Below are 12,228 nucleotides of genomic sequence, written 5' to 3' on the forward strand. Positions count from 1 at the left end.
ATGTATACCATCTTCAGTCATGGTTCATATAAAGCAATATCTCTACAAATATGATCCTTTGATGAAACTTTTATTTTATGATTGATTATATCTTCTATTATGAATTGGTCACTTGATTTATTATGTATACCAGACATAATTTCCTTTTGATTGTTTATCAAGGCTTTGCCACTTCCACTAGTAAATGTTTGCACTCATTAGTGAAAGCAGTAAGGTTAGAGGCATCTATGGGATTTTGTTGGCTTCAGCGGAGGAATTTGTAAAAATATGAGATTTTGAAAACCGCAATTGTACCCAGATTTTTTTTTTTTTGGCAAATTGAAGAGGTTGACATGGCCCAGGAGATGTTTCTGATAGCATTTACATTCCTGTACTTTTTCAGATTCTCTCTTCTTGGTGTCATGTTGAATCCAAGTCTAATAAAGTATAGCATTGAGAAGAAATTCAGAAAAAAATACAGGAGGAGACAGCCTTAAAACCAGCATTAAAACTAATTTAATTTGATTTGAGATTATCAAATAAATGATCTACTTTGGTGGTAGAGTCAGCTTTGTGACACTCTTCAGACATGAGTGAAACACCTTATACCGGAGGCCAGAGTTCTGTCTATTGAATTCCATATCTCCATAAAGTTCCATAAAAACAATCCATTTAAAGTAGATAAATTATTTGGGATGCACAGAGTAAGGATGTTTTATTTATATCATTCTTATTTCTTGAATATACTGTTGAGTGTAAGTATCATAAGAGAAAGCTCAAATAGAGGTGAAGAAGGGGACTATTCACAAATCATTTCTTATTTGTATTTCCTATTTTTTCAAGTATTTTTTGGAAAGATTTACAATGAAATTATTCATTTACTTACTAAAAATTATTAAGCATAAGCACATATATATATGTACATGTACATATTTACATCCATATATATTTGTATTGTTTGTTTTTTGTCTTCCTCCTGCAGCAATGGTTGTTTTGAGCAACCTGGAACCAAATACAACTTATGAAGTCAGGGTTGCAGCAGTAAATGGAAAAGGGCAAGGAGACTACAGTAAAGTAGAAATCTTCCAGACATTACCAGTTCGTAAGTAATCATCTCTGTTTTGCTCTCTGTTGCCTTTCTCTTCACTTGCAAACTTAAGGGATTTTAAAATTCATGGAGATGTTTCAATACTCTGGGGGAGTGAATTATGTCTTTGTTGAAGTGGTTTCTGAAAATGGTGGCATCTAAGATTTATAAAAATAACTTTGCTCTGGAACAAGGCAAAAAAAGAAAAGGTGTACTACAATAAATACAGCAAAACTACTCTTGGGAAATTGTCCCCATCAGAAACGTGTCCTATTCATTTGCTGTCTGATTAATTAGATTGTAAGGTTTAGTCTATAGTCTGTGAGAAAGCAAAAACAGTGACTATGTAACATGTCCAATATTCTATTCTTTTGATGAGACATGACCGTTGCCTTTATCCCATAAATTATATAGGCCCTAACTGTGAGAAAGAGGCACCACTAAATAAGTCCATTACCATGGTGACTACAGAAGACTAGCTATTGTAGCCTTGTTCCTGCTATTATCCTGTTTGGGGGTGTTGTAAATCAGTTGAATTATACAAAGTTAAAGTAAATTTGAAGAGACTTCTGTTTCCTTTATGTTGAATAAATTATTTGAAAATGTGAGAAAATTTGACTGTGACTCAACAAACACTGTTATAAAATGCATGCATCACCCTGCTTGTTATATACACCTACTAGGACAGTCAAATTGGCCACAATAAATTATCTTGCCCTTATTTGTGACCAACTCTTGGTTCTCATAAAATCTGTCAGATGTCTTCTCTTTTCTCCACGTCTGGTGCCTATGTCTTTTTTCAGCCCCTCGTTATATTCTCCCCAGAATGACTACTGATACATCTTGACTCACAATCATATTTTCAAGCCAAAATAATTCTGGAGTAACTTTACACAAATATAAACAGATCTATCCCTTCTCTACCTATAATCCTTAACACCAACCTTCACCGTTGCACCTTCTGTCCACACACACATCTGCCTGCCTGACCTCCTCATACCTCCTTCCTCTGTGGCCGCAGTGCCATCTGCATCAGTAGATGGAACTTGAGTTTGGTCATACTGTTTTCTCTTTCCAAAGTACTGTGCTTTCTCTCTTGATTCCTCTCTCCAGGTCACTGCACATCAATCCCCAAACAAGGCAAGACCAGCGAGACCTTGACTAACCTCTCCAATGTTTTCTCCTCTTTTAATTAGGCACGCTACCCTTCACTCATAGAACACCATCCTTGTTGTTTCGCCCATAGAACTCTACTCTTTTACCCTTTTTTATTTTTTTTATCTCTTCTTTAAAAAGTATGATGCTTCTAATCTCTTAATGTCCTGCTGTTGACTTGCAGACTTCTGTCCTACACATTGAGACTTTAAGGGTCAGGTCTTAGTTTTATTTGATAATACCCATGTATTTTATCTGCTTCTCAAGATTTTTTTGAAGTTTAAATAAGATGATATATGCGGGGCACCTGGGTGGCTCAGTCAATTGGGCAACCGACTTCAGCTCAGGTTGTGATCTCACAGCTTGTGAGTTCGAGCCTTGCATAGATTCTGTGCAAAGCCTGAAGCCTGCTTCGGATTCTGTGTCTCCCTCTCTCTCTGCTCCTCCCCCTTCCCCACTCGCACTCTGTCTCTCTCTCTTTCAAAAATTAAAAAAATAAAAATAAAAAATAAAAAAGATATTATATACAAAGTACTTAATGTGTCATAATTATCCATTATTACTTCTTGATTGTTATTTATATTATTACTTTTGCATAAACATTCCACTGTAATTGCTGATAGAAACCATTATTTTAATCAATTCCTTTCTGATAGACATTACGTTTGTTCTGAACTTTATTTTCCTTTCAAAGGAAGTAGCAACTGTAATGGAATCACAAATTTAGTATATTGGGTTTTTTTTTAATTTTTTAAATGTCTATTTATTATTTTTGAGAGAGAGAGAGAGAGCGCAAGAACGGCAGGGGCAGAGAGAGAGGAAGACACAGAATCAGAAGCAGGCTCCAGGCTCTGAACTGTCAGCACAGAGCCCATCATGGGGCTTGAAATCAGGAATTACGAGATCATGACCTGAGCCCAAGTCAGATCCTTAATCGACTGAGCTACCCAGGCGCCCCACAAATTTAGTATATTGTAAAGGTTATATATAGACATAAACATTTTAAATACATATGTTAACTGAAAATGCAGTTTCTGCTATATAATTATTATCTCAAAATGCTGTTATTAAAATAATATGATTACAATATTATTAAATTTATACTGTACAACACAAATGTTCTAAAATTCAATTTAGAAATTATACTAAACCAACCAAGTATAAAATCCATTTTATAATATTTAGGTTTTCCCATAATCTCTTATTAAGTCTTTTAAAGAAATTATTGTACTGCTTTTTACAGACATTTTAATTCCTTTATTGAAAATACATTGAATAGAAATCATGTCATATCTTAATATATGCACACTAATTTATTTTAATGAAGAATCACTCCAAAATTCATCTATTTGCTTTGTTTCTATATGACCCTAGTAAAGACTATTTTATCATTTACTTATCATTTATTTATCATTTACTTGCATGTCAGCACACCCAACTGGCATATTTCCTTAACGATATGACTTTTCTCAAATGAACTACTCACTACATAAGGTTATAAACACCATATCAAAAAAAGATAACCTGCTGAGAATAAAACTAGATTCTCCATGTTTGGAGGCATTAAATCATCTTCACTGTATTCTGCTTAGTTTGTCTTGACATTCCTCTGACTAGACCAATACTACAAGTCTGTGTAACCTTGAAAACGAAAGCATACCCTGTGAAAGTTCCTCCGTATTACTATATTCATATCTATAAGGAATTGGAAGAAATAGGGGAAGAGGATGCCAGTGTTGCCGGAGGACATCACATAAGTGACACATAGCAAGGAGTTCCCATTCCAAATTGCCAAGCAGTGATGGCATCCTTCGTATAGAAAACTTTTATATTTCAGTAGATCCTGTTCATATTAAGCATACAAGCATCTTTGTTATAAGACCACCTCCATGGGAAGAAACATGAAAGGCAAGTATATTTGTGAAGTCAGAAGAAAAAATATGTATATTGGATGGAACACGTGTCTACTGATTGGATACTATAAAATTTCTGTATTCAAATCTGTATCTCGTTAAAAAAATACTCATTAAAGCAGATAAATAATAGCTAAACTGTTATTTTTCCTGGTAAGTATATATCCTATATAGTTTGATAACTTCATATGTTTATAGTAATACATATATACAAAATAGTTGCCAAAATTACATTAATAAATAGTATTGTGCACTGTTAAGAACACGAGAAATAAAGCTTATGCTTGTATAATGCAATACTATTCTCAGAACATTTGCACATCAATATAAATAATATTTTGGTTCTCAGGTATCACGATTTTGTCATGTCACTTCTAGATTTGTGAATGTTGCTGTTTCTTGGGTGGGGAGAAAGGATCAGGGTTTTATTACAACAAAGGGCAAATGAAAAATGGTAAATTCAGGTTAAAATCATTTTTTTTTACATGACAGTGTTCTCTTTATTGAAATTCAGTTTCTCTAGGTTTCTGAGATACGTGTAAAAATCAAGGATGTTTTATTGCTTATTTAGGTGAACCAAGTCCTCCATCCATACATGGGCAGCCAAGCAGTGGGAAGAGCTTTAAACTCAGTATCACCAAACAAGATGATGGAGGGGCTCCTATTTTGGAATACATTGTAAAATATAGAAGTGTAAGTACCTTTTTTATTATCGTTTGTAAGATGTTTTCAAATTGCATTAAATTTGCATTTGATTCATTGACATATTGGGCGAGAATGCACATTAAGTAACAATGATAAACAGTTCTCATAGGAATTCGACTGCTAATTGTCCATTGCTGAAATTCATCATTGTAAATTGTGAAATACTTGCCTTTTCTGGGGTAAAATCGCATCATTGATCATCAGAATAATGACATGGTATAAATCTTGTGATTTTTAAACTTAGCAACATTTAAGAAATGAAGTAACATTTTCCCCTTGTTTTTCTGACAAGTTTAGCAGGATATTTTCATTTTCCATTCTGCTTGATATTAGTAACTTCAAGCTAAGCCCCTGTTCTGAATTTTAGCTATTGTAGGTAATTATTTAGCTATTGTATCAAAATACTTACTTTATTTTCTTTATTTTTATGAATTAAGTTATTAATGCCTTAAATAATACCCTAATTGTTTGGTGTTAATCATTTCATTAAAAAACAAATTAACCGTAATCAACATTTAACAAAGTATGGCCACATTGAGCTTGAGGAAGAAGGTTGTTTTTTTTTTTTTTTTCAAGTTTAATAACACTAGCTAAAATGGGATCTTGGACAGCTAAGACCTGTCACGGGACTTAGATGTGTAGGAGATAAAGAACATCTTCTGGTTGCAGAATGGTAAAGAAAGTAGCCCAATGGACTTTGCCTTTGGCTGAAAATTATACCAAAGGCCACTAAAAGTGACTTCTCTTAACAACTTTGCCATAAGTACCATTCATTATTTGTGTCTGCTGTGGAATATGTTAAAAGTGAAACAGGGGCGCCTGGGTGGCTCAGTCGGTTAAGCGTCCGACTTCAGCTCAGGTCACGATCTCGCGGTCCGGGAGTTCAAGCCCCGCATCGGGCTCTGGGCTGATGGCTCAGAGCCTGGAGCCTGCTTCCGATTCTGTGTCTCCCTCTCTCTCTGCCCCTTCCCCGTTCATGCTCTGTCTCAAAAATAAATAAACGTTAAAAAAAAATTTAAAAAAAAAAGTGAAACACAATTTTAAATTAAATTTTGTGAAGTTTATTTATTAACATTTATGATGATCCCTATAATGCAGTGTCAATTTTATGTTTATGTTTACTGGACGCTTATTTTAATACTTCCCTAGCTTATTATAGTCTTTTAAGTAATTGCTCCTTAATAGTATATTGACGAATCTTAACTATTTTCCCACAAATTCATAATTTTCTAAATTTAATAGTCGTTTTAATTCAAATATCTAAGTTTTAAAGGTTAGGTAAAAAAGGAGTTTGATTTTGAAAAACATATTTAAATAATTAATTTTAGACATCAGCCTTTAAATTTAAGATTAATAGCCAGGACCCCTCTTTGTTGCAGGTTTCATGCTGGGAATGATGAGCAGCTGTGGGTGTTTTGTGGCTAATTGTCTATGAAGGCTTCATGCCTCTACCCTAAAATAGCTCTGAATGGCTCACCAGTCTTTCTATGAATTTGATTGTTTCATGCTACTCAAGCCAGGTTTCATGGCCATTCTTATTTGACCATCTGGAAACTCTTTGGAAGGGAAAGAGTCTCTATGGGTCATAGGCCTGAACAGAATTCATGAATTGGACTGGGAGAATAGACCTCACATGCAGATTATGGCCCGCAATTGGACCCAGAAGAATTTATGGCATAAAATACAGGTGGATAATAAGAATTTGTAGGTAATCCCAATAAAATTCCATGGTGAACATTGAGATGCAATAAGGAGTTATAAAAATATGTCTAACATATTTTCTATAAATGTAATTTTTACCTAAAGGTGAAGTTTGACATATCCTTTCTGAAGAGTTGGATATTGGAAGGGCGCCTGGGTGGCTCAGTCGGTTAAGTGTCCAAGTTGGTTAAGTGTCCAATCCAAGTCGGTTTGGCTCAGGTCATCATCTTGCAGTCCACAATTTCGAGCCCCATGTCGGGCTCTGTTCTGACAGCTCAGAGTCTGGAGCCTGCTTCAGATTCCGTATCTCACTCTCTCTTTGCCCCTCCCCCACTCACACTCTGTCTCTCTCTGTCTCCTAAAAATGAATAACCGTTAAAAAAACTTTTAAAGCTACATCTCCTAACAAAGTCACATTGGAGGATAGGGATTTAACATATAAATTTGTGGGGGGAACACAATTCAGTTCATAACAATGGTTACCTGTCATGAATCCTGTGTATCTCAAAGGACACAGTATTGGCATTTTGAGTAGTAGAATAGTGGGCCATCCAGATATCTACCTCCCATTACAGAATGTTTAGTATCCTTGCCCCCACTCTTTATATTGCCAGTTGTGTCCCCGATCATTATTGAAACCAAAAATGTTCCCTAGAGCAGATTAAAATTGGAACACAGACAAATTTGATTTTCAATAAATTTGTACCTTCAATTCTTTTTCCCTTCTCTCCCCCTCCAAAACTAATAGTAGCAAAGCCCTGTTTCTGCTATTTACTAGATATCATTTTTTACCCTACCAGGAAAAGAAGGTTTCAGTCCCTTCTCAATTCCATCTTACTTCTGTCTTGCCATACACCTCCTCTTTCCAATCCCCAGCCCTTTCTAACTTTGAAAAAATGCTAGAGGGTTTGTTTTTAAATATCATAATGAAAATAATTGGTTGCATAATTAAAACATAGCTACCATTGACTGATAATCAATGACTGTGTTATCAGACTTACTAGTGCTTTAGGATGGAACACTGTTTTAGCAACAGAATTTTAGGCTCCTATGGCAAGATTTATAAAAGTAATTCCTCTCCATCCCTTTGTGTTTCAAGGATGGCATTTCTCACACTTGAATATCTATTTTTATTTATTTGTTTATTTATAAATAATATATATGTGTGTGTGTATATATATATACCACTAATAAAGTGAAGGGAAGTGGGAAACACAGTTATGGAATGACTAAGTCACTGGTCTAAAAGACACACTATAAGGAATAGTCAATGATATTGTAATAGAGATGTGATGTGTCTGGGAAGATGGTAGCTATACCCACAGTGAGCATAGCATAATGTGTAAACTTGTTGAATCACTATGTTGATTGAACGCCTGAGATGCATATAACATTGTGTGTCGACTGCACCAAAAAATAAAGTAATACTTGTTATTACTTTTTAATGGCAAACTGAACCTTACAGAATGTAGGTAACTTGATGGGCATGGGGAACAGATATCAGAACATAAGACTTTATAATCTGAAGAGTTCTGCAGCACTAAGGGTTGAATTAGAATCTGCCTATGGAGATTATATCAGCCCCTCAGACACTGTCCCATCTCACTTCAGTTAGCCAACTCTGTGCCTCCAAAGTACAGCCATTCTGATCTACTTTCCCTTTTCCATATCATTTATGGTATGCTTTCTACTCCCACACATTGAAATAGCTTCCATATTTCTACTTTTTTTTCCCTTCCTCTTCTTACTTCTCCATCCTATAAACTTCAAGCTTTACAGGTCCAGTAGGAAATTCCATAATTCAATGTAGATTATGTTACTATAGCCAAACAATAGCCGATTTTAGGAAGGAATAGTTTTCTCCACACTTTCTTTCTCAACAGATTACTTCTTCACATTTAAAAACTTGCATGTTCAAGATTTGGTGGCTAGATATTTGTAGCAGTATTTGCCTCGGTATTTGCACTTGTATTGAAATAGTAACAATTTCAGAAAGGTTTTTAATCATCTGTTCTCTTTGTATGATTCCAAGCCACTTCATCTATTTGTTTGTCAAACTCCATGCATTCCACAGTGGACTAAACTGCAGTTGAATAACTTGAAAAATTATATATCCATATGCAGTGCGTGCTTTAATTGGATAACCTCTATGAAACCAAATAGTGGAATTTAGAAAGTAAGCAACATCATAAGGATTTTTCACTTGACTGCTTGTTAGACATTATCTTTCAACTCCCCATGTGCATGGGACTAGATGTTTTATAATCTAGAAACAACAAGATCGAGTGATGATTTCTAGCAAACACTGAATATAATTATTGAAGCTGCATTTCATGGGGATGAGGACAAGACAAATCATATCCTAATGTAGAGAATGTGTAACTTAATGTAGATGAGGAAACACATACTATTCTATGTTATCATATAGTAGATAGAGCACATGGCTTTGTTCAGTTACTCATTAAGAAGACAGAATTTATTAGAAGAGAACTAGAGTGGTAAAAGCAGAATTATATGTCTCTGTGGATTCTTTGGGAAAATTAATGTCTCTAACAGTAAGTCAGTAGGATTAAACCATGTATTTGGAGAATAAAGACAAGCTTATTAATCTCATAATGTGTTTGGAAAAATGAAAGAAGTTACCTTATGTACAGAATATTTTACATCTATTTTGTAGAGTCAATGTAACTCCATATAATTTAATAAATAGTTTTTTACATGCTTCCATGAGTTTTTCACTGTTTTCTTCCTAATTTGATGATAGCTATGGGATCATAACCATCACTTAGTGTTCACATTAAATAAATTTCCTGAGCTAAGAAGGGCTAAAGAAAATTGGTTGCTTAAAATCAATTGTGAAGAAGTTACTTTAGGGACTAGCAACAGTGCTCTAGCATATGCTTCTGAGTCTTAATTGACCTTCTTAAGCTATTTGGAGTCTGGAAGGTTGTATCTCAATGGCCATAGACAAGAAAAGATAATTTTGAAAAAGGTCTTAAAATAAAAAAAAAAATGTAAAATTGAATTCTTGTTGTTGAGATAACTTATTTTCTGATTAATTATCAATAATATTAAGAATTTATGATTAACTTATGTTTAGGTGAGTACTCTGAAATTTATTTAAAACCATCAGTATAAGTTTGAAATATTTTCAAATAATAACTACGGGCATTAAAAAGTCCTAAGCTTTTTGATAATTTTTCTTTGCTGCTAGTGAAGAGGATGGGTTTTATTCATCCTCATATTGATAACTTCAAAAAGACTACTTGTTACCTGAATGAATAAATGCATCAATGAATCAATGAGTAAATAAGACTCTGTTGAACAATTTTAACTAATTGTATAACTAGATTAATAAATATGAGAAACAATGGATGCAAGAGAAAAAAAACTTGCACTGGGTGAATTTTTATGGGTTATGAGAACACAGAAGGTGATGAATAAGAAAATCAGATTTTAGTTTTCCCCAAAGAAACACATGGGTCATGGAGACTAGCAACAGATTAAGTAGTAGGGTCCAGTTTACAAAATTTTATCAAGCTTTAAGACATGAAACAAAGGCAATTTGAATCAGTTAGGATAATAGAAAAGAAAAATTGGAATTTTTAAAATATTTATTTTTGAGAGAGACACAGAGGCAGAGAGTGAGTGAGTTGGGGGTGGGCAGAGAGAGAAGGAGACACAGAATCCAAATCAGGCTCCAAGCTGTCAGCACAGAGCCCAATGTGGGGCTTAACTCATGAACCCCGATATCATGACCTCAGCCGAAGTAGGTCACTTAACCCACTGAGCCACCCAGGCACTCCGAGAAATTACAATCTGAGCCTATTATACTTCAATTAAAAGGAAAGAAAGTAGAATTTGAAACTTTACTAAAACTCTCCAAATTTTGTATCTTTTCAAATCACATTGGGGTGTATGTGTGCATGCATGAGTGTGTGTGTGTGTGTGTGTGTGTGTGTGTGTGTGTGTATGATTGCTAAATCACTTCTCTCATATTCAGAGTAATGCACGGAACTGTAGAGAATTCTGGGGCCCCTTGTAAAGTCATATAAGTATTGAATAGCTGAATCATTGCTACCAGGAAATCCAGGGACCAGAAACTACCTTATATGCAAACAGAAAATCTTAAAGCATAACACGTGGGAGTCACAAGAACCTTAAAATCAATCTAGTTAGTATAAGCTCACCTCCTCTATTGTCCTCTGTTATTATATTTATTTAGTTTTCATTTAAGATGATGTTGCCCATATATTTCCTGAGACTTCAAAAAGGATGAGTGAATTACTTCTTGTTATAAATAAAAGCAGTCAGGAGTCCTGTACAAAAAAAAAAACACAAAACAAACAAACAAACAAACAAACAAACAAAAACCCTCTTTTATCTCTTCTCAGTTCTCCTCTCCATACAGTGATGGCAAATATTTCCCTGTATGCTGATATTACGATTTTAAAATAACTATTAAAGAAAGCTCTTAACTGTCATTTGGCCCTATCTATTTTCTGAAAAAAAAAAAAAAAAAAAAAAAAGATTGCTTAAGAGAAGCTATATCAAAACAAAATGACCATTTTTCTTTCAGTAGCTGCCCTTCAACATTTAATTGGCTTATTAATAATAGCCCTATTCAGCAAATCATCTCATTAAGTTACCTAGGGGAACATTTTGCAACTAGATTATCCTAAATTATTCCCTAGGCATTTAAATTCTGTAAATTAGGCACTCCACAAATGGATAATTGAGATTTTGATACCTAGGGGAGTATTTGGTAACACCCACTTTAATTTTTTTCCTATTCCCTGGGAATAGCAATTAGGGGATTAAAAAGCCTCCTTGTCTAATGTTGAATGGAAAATGAAATTGACTTAAATTGGGGGAAATATTAGAACTCCCTTTGGTTCCTTATGCCATCAGTCCAACTATCTAAAGTGATGGAGGGGCTTTTAATTTATCATGCTAAGGGCTTCAACAATTAAGAGTTAAATGATGGGTAATTCAAAAGAGACTATCTGCATGTCTTGTGCTTGTCAGGAAGTTTCACTTCAAATTCTCAATTCCCAGAAATAGGCTTGTTGAGGATTACGTGAAAGACATGAAGTCTATCCATCCCTCTGAAGAATAAATTTTATCCTGGGTAATCCACATCTCCACTAAGATTCAAAGTAAAACTTGATTCTGAATCTTCACAAAAATATTCATTCTCACCAAGATGAGAATAAAAATAGTTACATAGAATTTATGAAATTTATTGGAATAAAATGAAGGCTATAGGGGAAACTCTCTACTCCTTTGTATACCTCTTGTCTTTATCTAACCTTTCAGTTCACCTGCTTCTCACCCCCTCCTTCCTATATACAGTGTAGAATAATCATATTTTTATGTTATATAGATTTTATTGTGTCTATGTATGGATGTATATGTATATGCACATATATGTATAATATCATCTAAAATTATTTTTAAATAAATGTTTTTAGCTTTAGGTTTTTGGTCAATACTTACAGTGTTTTTACATTTACTGAAAATAATGAACCTATAGTGTGCATTTTTATATCTCTCAGTGGTTGTGCATCTTTCTGAGATTTTCAGTCATTGTGTTTATTTTTGCATCTATACTTCTGTGAAAGAAGATCGCTTCTTTTTATTAAGTAGGTTAAGACAAATGAAAAATGGCACTGGAGTTTGTTATTT

At 34.2% G+C, this 12,228-nt stretch overlaps 1 protein-coding gene across 1 annotated transcript in view; it reads left to right on the forward strand.

Annotated features, from left to right (window-relative positions):
- The window catches only part of NCAM2 (neural cell adhesion molecule 2), a 224,210-nt gene that overhangs the window by 167,004 nt on the left and 44,978 nt on the right, over positions 1 to 12,228 (forward strand). The window contains exons 13-14 of the mRNA XM_047874049.1: positions 962 to 1,081; positions 4,706 to 4,827. Coding sequence (XP_047730005.1) covers positions 962 to 1,081; positions 4,706 to 4,827 — 242 coding nt within the window. The remainder of the gene's footprint in view (positions 1 to 961; positions 1,082 to 4,705; positions 4,828 to 12,228) is intronic.

Source organism: Prionailurus viverrinus, chromosome C2, assembly GCF_022837055.1.
Source record: "Prionailurus viverrinus isolate Anna chromosome C2, UM_Priviv_1.0, whole genome shotgun sequence".
Lineage (NCBI taxonomy): Eukaryota > Metazoa > Chordata > Mammalia > Carnivora > Felidae > Prionailurus > Prionailurus viverrinus.